The 12,932-nt window shown below is 42.2% G+C and overlaps 1 protein-coding gene across 1 annotated transcript in view; it reads left to right on the plus strand.

Moving 5' to 3' along the window:
- LOC311268595 (E3 ubiquitin-protein ligase rnf213-alpha-like) overlaps nucleotides 1-12,502 on the plus strand; it is a 39,014-nt gene extending 26,512 nt beyond the window's left edge. The window contains exons 30-67 of the mRNA XM_084372308.1: nucleotides 314-430; nucleotides 510-634; nucleotides 724-846; nucleotides 948-1,009; nucleotides 1,151-1,304; nucleotides 1,387-1,528; nucleotides 1,615-1,806; nucleotides 1,919-2,049; nucleotides 2,149-2,306; nucleotides 2,393-2,599; nucleotides 2,711-2,898; nucleotides 3,017-3,137; nucleotides 3,266-3,366; nucleotides 3,453-3,635; nucleotides 3,851-4,014; nucleotides 4,096-4,204; nucleotides 4,305-4,419; nucleotides 4,593-4,794; nucleotides 4,938-5,122; nucleotides 5,210-5,338; nucleotides 5,453-5,563; nucleotides 5,902-6,144; nucleotides 6,234-6,318; nucleotides 6,430-6,464; nucleotides 6,569-6,669; nucleotides 6,780-6,936; nucleotides 7,120-7,294; nucleotides 7,732-7,826; nucleotides 7,925-8,176; nucleotides 9,157-9,289; nucleotides 9,585-9,668; nucleotides 9,758-9,938; nucleotides 10,152-10,353; nucleotides 10,453-10,530; nucleotides 10,615-10,812; nucleotides 11,000-11,089; nucleotides 11,227-11,405; nucleotides 11,713-12,502. Coding sequence (XP_084228434.1) covers nucleotides 314-430; nucleotides 510-634; nucleotides 724-846; nucleotides 948-1,009; nucleotides 1,151-1,304; nucleotides 1,387-1,528; nucleotides 1,615-1,806; nucleotides 1,919-2,049; nucleotides 2,149-2,306; nucleotides 2,393-2,599; nucleotides 2,711-2,898; nucleotides 3,017-3,137; nucleotides 3,266-3,366; nucleotides 3,453-3,635; nucleotides 3,851-4,014; nucleotides 4,096-4,204; nucleotides 4,305-4,419; nucleotides 4,593-4,794; nucleotides 4,938-5,122; nucleotides 5,210-5,338; nucleotides 5,453-5,563; nucleotides 5,902-6,144; nucleotides 6,234-6,318; nucleotides 6,430-6,464; nucleotides 6,569-6,669; nucleotides 6,780-6,936; nucleotides 7,120-7,294; nucleotides 7,732-7,826; nucleotides 7,925-8,176; nucleotides 9,157-9,289; nucleotides 9,585-9,668; nucleotides 9,758-9,938; nucleotides 10,152-10,353; nucleotides 10,453-10,530; nucleotides 10,615-10,812; nucleotides 11,000-11,089; nucleotides 11,227-11,405; nucleotides 11,713-11,866 — 5,461 coding nt within the window. The 3' untranslated portion in view covers nucleotides 11,867-12,502. The remainder of the gene's footprint in view (nucleotides 1-313; nucleotides 431-509; nucleotides 635-723; nucleotides 847-947; nucleotides 1,010-1,150; nucleotides 1,305-1,386; nucleotides 1,529-1,614; nucleotides 1,807-1,918; nucleotides 2,050-2,148; nucleotides 2,307-2,392; nucleotides 2,600-2,710; nucleotides 2,899-3,016; nucleotides 3,138-3,265; nucleotides 3,367-3,452; nucleotides 3,636-3,850; nucleotides 4,015-4,095; nucleotides 4,205-4,304; nucleotides 4,420-4,592; nucleotides 4,795-4,937; nucleotides 5,123-5,209; nucleotides 5,339-5,452; nucleotides 5,564-5,901; nucleotides 6,145-6,233; nucleotides 6,319-6,429; nucleotides 6,465-6,568; nucleotides 6,670-6,779; nucleotides 6,937-7,119; nucleotides 7,295-7,731; nucleotides 7,827-7,924; nucleotides 8,177-9,156; nucleotides 9,290-9,584; nucleotides 9,669-9,757; nucleotides 9,939-10,151; nucleotides 10,354-10,452; nucleotides 10,531-10,614; nucleotides 10,813-10,999; nucleotides 11,090-11,226; nucleotides 11,406-11,712) is intronic.
- The last annotated feature ends 430 nt before the right edge of the window (nucleotides 12,503-12,932 follow it).

Raw genomic sequence — 12,932 nt, forward strand, 5'->3', positions numbered from 1 at the left:
TTTGTTACTTGTATTGTTCCAGTATGTTACTAGGGACATGCTGTATGTTCAGAAAACCACCGAAGATTTACAGTACTCAAAAGTAGTTAGGGATATTGGGATATTTTAGTGCTTCACTTGATTGTTTATTCTGTGACATATCCCAAAAAATAATGTGACACATTTCATTGGACTTTGCATGTGGATATCCATGCACATGCATATATGTACCCATATCCCAATATTCCTAACTTATTTTGATTAGTGTATAAGCAAGGATTACACTAAACTCATATGATCTTGAGGTATGATCTCAATTCCTGTTTTCTTATAGGAACTTCCTCACAGCTCAGAATGGAGGCAGTAACACTGGCCCCTGCAACAAGATCCTCATCATTCAATGTGATTTCGACGAAGCCTCTCATAGTGCCAATCTCATTGCATCTGCAAAGTAAGCCCAATGTTTCCTCTCTGTTGAGTATGCACCACTGTGTCATTTTGCCATATTAAGTTGTGCTGTTCATTTCTAGGTATTCATCCATAAATGAAATCAACAAGATAACACAGGAGAGCATGGCAAACAAGGTGTTTGTCTACTTTATCACCAGACTTCCAAGAATGGAAGGAGGGACTTCCTATGTTGGCTTTCACGGAGGTATTACAACTTGTACTTGTAAATATAAAATTTTGCTATGGCGTTGCTTGAAGAATAGAGAACAATCTAAGACATGTTGATGTTTACAGGCCCCTGGAAATCAGCTCACATTGATGACCTCAGACGGTCAAAAGACATCGTTTCAGACATCAAAGCCTTGCAAAACATGACAATCAGTCAGATGTTTGAAACAAAGATAAATCAGTCTGAAGGTAACTGATAAATAATTGATAGCAAATTATAATTTTGTCTTTACATAACATTTCTTTGTTGTGTTTTGGGGCATTAAATTAAAAAATATATTTTTCTACAGCCATGGAGGTGGATGACATGTACACTGAGAATGAGCAGGAGGAAATGGAGTTGGAGGAAAATGTGAGTACAGACAACATATGTATTGTTATATGCATCATTAGAAAAAAGTGATAACTCTCTTCCCTGACTACAATGACATGCCATTTTATTCGGGGGTTACTTGTGACACTAGTTTTTGACCAGTGTGTCCTTCTGCTGCAGGGCTGTGATAACGTCGTGGACACCACAGCACTGGTGCGGAGCTGTGTGCAGAGTGCAGTAAGCATGCTGAGGGACCAGGTGGAGAGTGGCTTCCGCAGTACTCGGAGAATTGAGATCCTGCTGACACTGCTCAGTGACAATAACGAAACAAAGGGTACTAACCACAACTTCATTTCAGGACTTTGTTTTTGTTACAGCTGTTGTCATTGCTTATTGTGTTATCTAACTCTCGTCAGGTGAATTTCTGGAGACTGTGAAGAGGCGTCTTCACTCATTGCTGGCGATTCATGATGGCAACACCTTCTCATCCATCAAAAGCAACTGGGTCATTAAGGAGGCCTCAAACATTGATGCCTTGCATGAAGGAGGCACCTTCAGGTGAGTGTTTCACAGAATTCAACATAGCTATCCTGACTATATTCCTATCTTTTTGAGCACTGTTAACTTGTTGGGGTTTATGACAGGCAAACCTTATGGAAGCGTGTTCAGGCTGTGGTCATTCCGTTCTTGGCGCAACTGGTGTCTGTCATTGACCGGGACCAAAACTTGGACATCCTGCTAGATACAAACTGTGGTGAATCTGTCAAGAGGCTGTGGTTAGATATCTTTGACGATGATAAGCTGCTGGAAATCACACAACTAACACTGGACCACAAGTAAGTGGTGGTTTTATTCCAGTTTGTATAAAGAATACCAAATTCCTTTAACTAATGATATTTAACATATTGTTTCATTTGCACAATTAAACTTTTTTTTCTCTTTTTACAGGTCTGAGACAAGAACAATCCTTGTTCAGAACTACATTTCCCAAGACAGGAACATGAGGTGCAGCATGCCCTTCAGTTGGAGGATTAAGAACTACCTGGAGGAACTCTGGGTTCATGCACTTCAACATGAAGGTATTGGCTTTTTGTCAGGTGCTGTCCCTTATTGTTACGTCACTCCAGTGTTGATGTTTTGACTTTTGCTTTAACATTAAATGTATATATGTCTGTTAGGCCAAACTCAACTGGAGTTTGATGAGTTCTTTTGGAAAACACCACTGGGACGATACATTGTGAAAGCCGACCCAGAGATGCAGACAGAGTTTTTTCAACGCTACCTCCAGGATTTCATCTCCATGACAATGAACGTGACTTGTCAGGAGGATCTCAAGGTTGTTTTTCTGTCCTGAAATTTCAGGCTACATCTGTATGGTGGTCTTTGCATGTATATACTAATACACATCATTCTCCTTTCTAGCTCCTGTGTGGAGCCTTGAACTGTTGTGTTCATGAGCTGCGATTGCAGCTCAATGCCATGGACACAGCAGCATCTCTCCCATGGGTCCATGCTGCCTATCATGAGTTCAAGAACCGACTGCAGAACTTCTCCAGAATTATCTGCATTGAGCCCCAGGTGACCCAGAACCTGTTGGAGAATCATCATACCAGAGACGGGGTCGAACTGGTGAGCATCTTTTGACTATATAAGCATTTTAAACAATACTTCTCTTACTCCACTTTTATCAAGATGTTTGAGCCTGCGATGTGTAGTGATCATATTCTCCCTGTCTCCAAGGTACTGGATGTGTATGCTGCTTTAGCGTGTGTGGAGTACCTGGAGCCTCAAGTCCTGGACACAGACGCCCAAAGACAGGCTTGGCTCAGACAAGTCAAAAAACACCAGGTTCCCATTGAGCTGATCTGCTCGGAGGAAAGTGTGAGGCGCTACGGAGGGAAAAGCAAGAAGATGGTCCTTAGAGTCCAGTAAGTAAAACTGAAATAAAAATATTTAAGTGGTCCAAGTGCTTAAGATTTTAGATTGCCTTCAGATACTACTTTAGCTGTATTGAGTTTGATGATTGTTTGTTTGTTTGTCCCTTAGAGCTGGATGGAATCGGATATTTTCTCTCTCTCTGTTTGTGGAGCACGTCCTGCTGGGCATCGAGGAGGTGGAGAAGAAGCTGACACCTTTAGTCTTGGATCATACAAGAGGACTTTGCCGGGTTAGTCTGGGTTCTTTCTACTTTTTTCATGAGATTAATCGAACAAATTAACCATACAACTACATTCACAATAACCACATGCATTCCTCCATCCATTATAAAATACACTATGTCTGTTCTTTCTTAAGGTGCTGGAAAAAAACTCAGACCTAAAAACTCATCAGGCGTTTACGGCAGTAATTGGTTTGCTCAAAACCTGCAAAGATGAAGCCATCGAACGCATCTTCAGGTAGAAATTTAGTTGTCTGTCTGTTGCATTTTATCGGAGGCTCCCCTACCTCCACCCTGAGTCAACTGTTGTGTTTTCTTATCCAGGTTCGATTCCGCGATGTGCCAACTGTGCAAGGGCGACCCCCAAGATCCGCTCTGCCTGCCGTGTGAACACATCTACTGTGTAGCCTGCATCAAGCAGTGGTTGGTCCCTGGTCAGATGTACTGTCCTCTCTGCATGCAGCCGGTTGCAGACGACTTCCCTATCGTACCGTCAGGCGCCATCAGGTTGGTAACTGCATGTGAATTAGAACCACAGAAACTGATTTTAATTTGTGTTGTTGCTCATAAAAGTCACAGTTGTGGTCTGGTTCTTCACACACACAAAATCCTTTGATGTACCCTGTGGTGTTATTCGTCCCTACATGGGATCGAGGTAACTTCATGCTGTGTGAATCTCATTAATCTGTAACAAAAACATGTTTGTCTCATGTTTTGTTTAGGATTCTAATCAACCAACACGCTCGGTTCAGGAATCAGTGCAATGCTTTCTTCATTGACCTGGTGTCCACTGTGTGCTTCAAGGACAACTCGCCCCCCTGTTCAGATATCATTCTCCTTTTGTTGTCATTTCTCATGGTGGAGTCCCCTGTCCCCATTCTCGGAGGTAGGACAATTTTCCAAGACCATGTCTCTTCTTATACATGGTTTGTCAGCTCTGACTACCTTTTTTTTGTTTATTTGACAGGTAATCGACAAACTCGACAAATGACAAAGGTCCTCTCCCCGTTTGACGACTCTGTGGATAAAAATCCTGTGGTTCGCTCTGTAATGCTCAAACTCCTGCTGAAGTACAGGTGGGGTGGTCGCACACTACATTAAGGCCTGTTTATGTACAATTTTAACAGTTTTAGCTGTGTTTCTCATTTTTCTGTATAAATTGTACTATGTCTGAAGCTTCGATGAAGTTAAAGATTACCTGGAGCAGCACCTGGTGGCAGTTGAGCAGAGCAACATCCTGGAGAAGACCGACAAAACTGAACTCTACTTGTTGTACATTAACTGCCTGGAGGTACACATGAAATCAGATACTACTGTATATTTGAAATACATTTTTTTCTTAAAAAATAAAGCTTTTCTTTGTTCAGCAAAAGTAAAAATAAATAGAATTTAAACATGCTCATACCTTGTGTTGTTGTTTCTAACTTGTTTTCATAAGGTTTTTTTACCGTTTCATTTGTGCAGGATTCCATGTTTGAAAGGTTGCAGTTCAGATCCACTGCAGACCAGCAGGCGTGTCTGCAGGATGAGAGTGCCTTCCTCACTGACTACCTGCAATCACAGTCTGCTGAAGCAGCCACTGTGGAGTACCTGCAGCAGGTGGCCAGAGTGCGTATGGACCTGGACATGGCTGCGAGCCTCATTGTAGAGAGACTGAGAGAAGCAGGTGTGTAATTTTGGTGAAAAACAGTATTAGTTTATCTCATACTGTACATTTATCCTTGACTGAAATATGATTTTGTGATTGGTGCATGTTTTCAAAAGTGTTTGTTTTACAAAAATGTCTTCTCTCTGTTTTTATCATGGCAGAGGCTCAGAGGAGTGGTCAGAGTGGAACGACAGCCTTCATGACCAGTGTGGTGAACTTGTGTAGACACAGTGGAAACAACTGGTATCGTGTCTACTTGATCCGTAAGATCTGCAGCCAACATGGAGTGCAGTTTGTCCTGAAACTCCTCAGTGTGGATGCAACGCGTTGGCTCTTCCCTGAAGAAGTTAGTTCCCAAATGAAGGCAGGTTTTTATTCTAAATGTGATGCAAACAGTAACGAAATAATCTGGTTTGATTTTCATTCCTCCCAGAGTGAAGAAGCCACTCCAATAGAAATAGACCATTACCTTGTGTGTGGGGAGAACTACAAGACTATCAGAAATGCTGTGGAAAAGGTTGTTAAGGAAGGCAAAGTGGACAGACTAGACGAGACTTGTGAGGTAATGTCACATCACTTTCTTGTTGGTAGCTGAGCACATCACATCAGGACTCTGCTATAACATTATTTACATGTTTACACAGGTATCTTTTTGCTCTTTTGCTTTTCTTCACAGGGGTGCGGATGTTTACCACAGTGGAAGACAGTTTATCTGCTGTTGGCGCTGTACAGAGAAGTCACCACTCTCTACAGAGAAGCCAATGCAAACTTCCATCCCAAACCTGAGGTAGACTCTAAAATTAAGACCTAATGAGCCTCTCTCATCTTGTGTCTACACTCTCAGCAGATACATTCTCATTTTAATCTATGCTGTAGTCTGCACCAGCTCCGCAGACTTGCATCTCAGCTGCGTCTCACAGCTTAAACTGAAGCATCTAATTAAGCTACAAGTGTATTTTCACACGCATGTAAAAGTGAGGTTGATACCCAATTAAAAGGCACCAGATAAGTATATTCTTCCATGTTTTGCAGTGTGCTGCTGTTTGTTATCCTACAGAAACAGGAACTCCTTTGGAGAAGCTGCAGTGTTTATTCAAAGGCAAACTGTTACTTTTGTACTTACAGCAAGTGGAAGCCCTGTTGGCCTACATCCAGACCTCCAAATTCCTTCCCAGTCCAGAGGTGAAGGCCTTTGCCCGGGATCTGGTGATCAACCAACTCGGGCTGCTGGCTGTTTGTCCCAGGACCTCTGTTGATCAGTGTGTTTTGGTGGACTTAACTATTCACCTGGCTGCTGTCTTGCTTTGCGGGACCCAGGGGATTGTAGCTCCCCTGCAGCAGCTGGCGTTGGCACCTGCGACCATGCAGGTATGTATATCGTCAGCTGCTTTCAGTGTTGGCAACAAGGCTTCCTCTTCTTCATGAAGTGAACTGAGTGTTTTAATCTGTTGGTACAGAGAGCCTTCTTGCCTACCATGGCGGACGATATGTTAGTTGTGGCTCAACAAGTTCTGGGAGCTCTGGGACGTTTGCAGTGGTACAGTAAGTAACAGACCAAAAATGTGCTCTCATACTTGAAATACAGTTGAAGATTCTATATATCAATGTTTAATGTAAACATTTATAATGATTTGTGTTTTATCTTTACCTTAGATTGTCCAAATGGTCATCCCTGCACAATTGGAGAGGTATGTCATGTTAAGTCTGACTCATAATAAGTTTGTAATGAGTCCGTTTTTTGTAGTATTCTTTTCATACGATGAAATCATGCATCCTGTTTCTTTTTCACTAGTGTGGCAGGCCAATGGAAATGAGTAAATGTTTGGATTGTGGCGCTGTGATTGGAGGAAACCAACACCAACCTGTGCAGGGATTTCAAGTTGCTCAGTTCCAGTAAGTGGTCTACACCTTAATGTGGGGAAAAAATGTAATGAAGAACAAGTTCAGAAGTGATATAGTGTATATTTTATTTTAATTTCTATGTATTAATTGTCCTCTTACAGGGGTGACCGCACTCAGTCAGGCCACATCCTCGGCGACGCCAGCCGCAGGGACAATCCAGACATGCTGGACACAAAGAGCATGTCCCCCGTTCCCTTCACTGTTGTCCGCATGCTCACTCACATGACCATGCTGCTTGGTGCTGGCCGCCACCTACAGGTAGCTAGGACAAAATAATGTGTACAGTTTAAATTGACATTAGTTCCTCCTGTAATATATTATTGAGTGTTTAAAAGGTGCAGTTGTAGGTGACAGCAAAAAAAAAAAAAAATGTAAACAAAATAAAAAATTAATAAATGCAATGTCTGGTGTGACAATAATCCACTTTACTTGTGTTTCCAGTCTATCTCCGCAATCATCAAGCCTCCGGTCCCTGACCCAGGTGCATTCCTACTTGCTCACCTGCGAAAGGACTTGGAACATCTCATCAGATCCCTGGGTAAGGGGACGGACGACACAGTGAGCACCGTTCACCTGCTCATCAGCAGCCTCCTGCAACCCTACCAGCCGCAACAATGTAAGGAGCAACTTAACAACAAACTCACTGTTAAACTGCCTTGTGCTGTGTTAATATTTATTACCGTTTGAATAGGGTTCATCTAATGTCGATGTTACTGTTTTATATTTTTTTCTAAAGGTAGTTTCTAAAGTTGAATCCTCCTCAACTCTTTCCTTCCTCATTACTGTTAATGTGCTGGTTGAAGGACAGTGACATAAAATGAGGAACAAGAGGAAGGGGTGCCCTCTAGTGGTCACAGGAAAGAGTAATACTAAGTTTGATTTATGTATCAGGATTGGTCTTTGCCATGTTATTTCTAGCTTTCCAAATAGTTCAGGATATACAGTAATGACATCACAGTGGTAAAAATACTAACTTGTGAGACCTGCGTTCTTTCGACCCTACAAAAGTGAGACACTAGATTCACAGGATTCACTTCTCTTCTTTCCTTTCAGGGCCTGGTCATTACGACAATCTGCTCTCCACCAAAGACGCGAGAAATGTATGGGAGGTGGAAGTGAGCAACGCCATCATCACACCTCAGCTGAAGGTAGAAACACAACTAAAGTACATCATTTCAGAAAATAACTGACTGGCGGAAGAGATCGGCACGCAACACGTTTTCTTATATCGTCTTCTCTTCTACAGCATTTGGATCGACAGCTTAAGGAAGTGAACACAATCATCCGAGCTGACTCTCGCATCTCTGCCAACTCAATCATGAAGCTGTTGTTTGGCGATCCTCGCCTCTTCTTGCCCTCAATTCCCCCAAATTCTCTGATCCATGGCAATGCTGTGTGGAGCTGCAGGGAGAAAGTGTCTCTGCTGAGCCTCACCCACATTGTGGTGCAGAGTGATGGCAAAGACACCCTGCCTGTGCTCTGGAGGTTTCTGCACAAGGTAAGAGAATGGTGATCGAACATGTGTCCTGTCTATCGTAGCAGGTTTTTGGAGAGGTTACTCCGAAACTGAAGAGTAGAAAATGTTGCTTCTCTCTTAAATTAGGTCATAAGTAATGCAGTGTTGCAACATGTGAAAGAACGTCTACAGTTTCAGTTTGATTTGTCAACTGAAAGAGCACTAAACTATGTCCTCACATTGTCCAAAAGTTCATCAGCTGATCTGATTAGAGAGATTTTTGCCCTGGATTTAGCCTCTCATGCAATGTCCAAGCTGCCCTACTCGACGACTAAAGACACTAGCCATGGTGGTAGCCAGTGCGACTGCATTTTTTAGTGTAAATAAATGTTTTTATTAACACATAATTCCCCTCAAAGGATGCTAAAACTGATCACCAATAAAAGATCATTCATAATGTACAGTAGGTAGAAATGGTTGAGTTTAAAAGTTCATTGTTGACATTTGGAAACATTTGAATTTGTTTTCAAACATTTCTTATACAACAATACCAATATAACAATATCAAAAAGTAACTATTCCTGTTATTGTTATTGCATTTTTAATGCAGCAATTTATGTGGCTTTATTATTATTGTGGAATGAATGATAATAATTTGAATAATAACTTATTTTATGGGCACCTCTTGTGATTTATGAAAACCCTAGGGACTAACTATGACCTACTGAGTCTGAAAACAACAAATAGAGCTCCAAAATTATCAGTGGAACCGAGTAATGTATCCATTAGGGTCAGACAATTTCTGTAGCTTCAAAAAAGTGGTGGATTTGTTATTTTTTAAGGTTCCACAATTACCAGAAATCATATATCATCTTATATGCCAGAAAAACTAGCCAGATAGATTAAAAAAGTACACATGTAGAAGCTGATACAGGACTTTTCACACACATTCATCAGTTTGTGAATAGATTTAAAAAAAACCAATTATCTCAACAAGTCACTGAGACACTACTTGTTTTTAGGAAGCAGAGCTCCGACTGGTGAAGCACCTTCCTGACATCCTCACACTCCAGAGAGATCTGGTGAAGAAGTTTCAAAACGTCACTGAGATGACTTGTGGCACCATTGACGAGTTCCTCCTAAGTCAGAAAGCAGGTACTGAAACCGACTGTCTACACCAATGCTCCTCCACTCTTTCAACTGTATGACTCACTTACACAAGAGATGCAAAGTTCCACGCAGCTCCTGATTGCCGTTTCTCGGAAATGTCATAGTAAAATAGCTGGCAACGTGCGGTTTAAAAAACCTGCCTGCCAACGGCTGAGTTGTTTTAACCTGGAAGGAGACAATGATTGAGCATTTTTAAAAGAGCGAAATGTCTTCCACACGCGAGAGCCTCTGATGTGAACGCTTTGGATTCAGTTTTCCTTTTTCTTGTGCATGTGTGCAGCTTCGCTCAAAGCCTGGTATGAGAAATACATCGAAATCTTCCTGACAACCTGGAATCAGCTCAGAGTGTCTCTGGCAACTAACGGTAAATACAAACACCAACTGTACACACAACACACTTTGTAGCACTAACACTCTCCTGGCCGACATCCTGATCTGACTTTTGTCGTTCAGGCGAGATTAAGATCCCAGCTGAGTTCTGCCAGAACGACCTGGACCGCAACAGTGACTTCAAGGTGCTGTTACCACAGCGACAAGGCCCGGGATTGTGCTCTACAGCCCTCGTCAGCTACCTCATCGCCCTGCACAATGACCTGGTCTACTGTGTGGATAAACACACTGGAGAGGAGACCAGGTGGGGGCGCTCTTGCCACATTTTTCTCACTTGTTTGGCTGCAAGAGGACATTGTGTTAACTACTTCTCCAAATGCCTTCTGCTACACATTTGTGCATCTTTTTTATTGAAATATTGTTAAAAATGAGCAAGTTACAGCAAGAAAGGGGTCAAAATAGAAAAAAGATATACTTCCCTGATGTCTTTTTACTGACTGTTTGTCCCTCCACCCAGCTACAAAGTGAGCCCTGCGGATCTGACTGACCTGCACGTGATTCGGTATGAGCTGGACAGGGACCTGATGCCCCTGGTTCTGTCCAACATGCAGTACAGCATCGAGAGAGGCCAGGAGACGCTTCACGAGTACGACTTACCCAAGATCCAGCACCAGATCATCTCCCGCTTCTTACTGGGCAAACCTCTCCTCACCCTGAATGTGAGCAAATGCGGTCGCTTTTGCCCTAAAAATTAGGGAAAAGTGAGAAAATAAATTGTTAAACACCATTTTCCTTGTGCCTCTGTTTGTTTTCCACAGGGCATTCCAACACTAGTGAACAGACATGATCGCAACTACGAGATGATCCTGAAGGATGTGAAAGCAAAAGTGCCGCAAGTAAGTTCATTCACTTTATCACGTATAGTATATTAAACATGCTGCCCTCATGAGATCACACAACAAGTGTCTGCGTGCCAACAGGAGCCTCTCCAGACTCTCACCCTGTTTGCCGTGGCTGGAGAGCTGCACTCCTACAGCGAGGTGTGCGAGGCTTTGTCCACGCTGGAAGTGGCCCTCGGTTTCCTCGCCATGACTGGGGGAGAGCCTCAAATGCAGCTGTCCCGCTACCTGGAGGAGGTGCTGCAGATGGAAAACCAGATGGCTCAGCACATCCTCAAGGTCAGCCTATCTGAGACGCCCGTTCCTTTATCCTATCTCTATCTTTGTATGCAAACAGTTTGTGTCCTTGTGAGCAACTCTATTATCCGACTTGTGCTGAGCTGAGTTGTGGATTTATAAAACAAAGTGTTAATTGGTCCTTTTTTAATGTGTAGAGAACTTAATGTTCTCCATGTTTGGCCCACAGACCCTGAGCATGTGCTGTCTGAAGCATTGCGTGGCTCTGTGGCAGCTGCTGGTCTCACTCAAATCAGAAAATATGCTGCGGCTCAAGAGGGTAAGGCATCAACCAGTGCTACCGGTATACAGTCATCATTCAAAGTAGTATTACAGAGGCCTTCATAAACACTTCTGTTCAAAAGTGCAGTTATTATCATCATTTTGACTGCTTCATGTGTTCCCTGTGCTCTTCAGGATCCATTCGTGGGAGTCTCAGAGAAGTACAAGCAGGCCCTGGGTGAGGATGAGCACAGGCTGCTGATTGGCTTCTTCTCAAAGAACAGCGCCGACAGTTTCCTGCTGGAGATGCACGAGTTTCTGGTGCTGGTCCTTAAAAAGCCCGATGCACCGGATACCTTCAAGCCCGACTGGAGGTAAAACAAAATGTTTTTGTTTTTTAATCAAATTATTTGTGAGTTTCTAACCTTTGCACCTTTCTTTACATTTTTTAAAGAAAGTCTTAAATGATGTTATTTTAGATTGTCTAAGTGTAAAAATCAGGTGAAAACTGATTAAAGAGTAAAGTAAGATGGAGGGTGAAGTTAGTTGCTGCAGCAGTGGACATACCATAAAATAAACATAACTTGAGACCTTAAAGTAAAATAAAGAATAAGACAGGAGTAGGTGTGTTCATGTGTGTCTAAGTGTGATGAGTAAAGTGTATGTTTTGTCTCTCAAAAGCATCAAAGACACGCTGATGTCTTACATGGAGCGCAAAGACCTGGACGTTCCCCCTGACGTGGAGGAGCTCTTCCCAGACGAGATCCTGCTGTCCCACTACGTTGAAGCCTGGAAGTTCATTGTGGCCTTCAAGCAGGAGCGCCAGAGACAATGAAGACGAGATGAGAGGGCCGAGTTCTTTTTTCAGATCACATCCTTCAGAAGTTTACAATCATGTTGAATCGACAGTATTGAAGTTGTATGGATGCGATATAATCTGTATTTTAAGATGTGCCTTAGGTGCACTAATGTTGAGCTGCATAGTGCCACAGAATATGTGTGCAGTTCACATTTACAGCTCATGAAGATGTGACCTGTGAAGATTCCTTTTTTTTTCCCATTATCCGTTCTCGTTTTGCATCACTTCCTTTTTCCTAATCATCAACGTGTACAGAGTTTCTGTACAGTTGACAGTCTTCTTTCTTGCACTTCAGTTCTAATGTGAATCTGTCCCACAGAGGCAGAACAAACGTCTGAATCCTACTCAGGTACAAAATGTTGAATAAATCTGGGGACTTACAATCATGCTTAGAATAATCACTTTATCAAGAATAATGTGTCATTCCCATTCCATTTATTGTATCACTGTTGTGTCTTATTATGTTCTCACTGTCTTAAAAAAAATCCTTTTTGTTTTGACTTTTTCATTCAGCATATTTACAAAATACTTTATTGACTTTTCTGATTAGTTATTTTTTATGTGGGCTTGGTAAAACATGGTGAAACTGCTTTCAGTAAAGAGTGAATATCACCTTTTGTGTACTTCAGTGTGTTTTGTGTTCTATGAGATGATAATGGATAACATTACCTACATGTTTCAAATGTGGGGTCTTATTCACCTCATGCTGGTGTGTCAGTGGTCTCAGTCCTTCCTTCTGTCCTTTCTGGCTAGCCACTGAGTGATATCCCTTTAATTTGTTCAAATATTTGTCAATATGGCGCAACAATAAGAATACATTTTGGTGTTTCCATCTGCCATTGTAGACAAACTAGGCTGTGGGCGTGGTCCAACTAAAAACGGTTATTAACGCCATATTTAGAAACCACAGCTCATGTAGCATGTTTTGACTTATCCACGGGAGAATAAACAACATGGATGCAAAATCGAAGCAACAGTGGTCCGCGGACATGAAGCAACACTTGAATCCAAGCATGATGGTCTTTCCCTAAACCTAACCAAA

Source organism: Pagrus pagrus, assembly GCF_965226575.1.
Source record: "Pagrus pagrus genome assembly, chromosome: 13".
NCBI classification, from domain to species: domain Eukaryota; kingdom Metazoa; phylum Chordata; class Actinopteri; order Spariformes; family Sparidae; genus Pagrus; species Pagrus pagrus.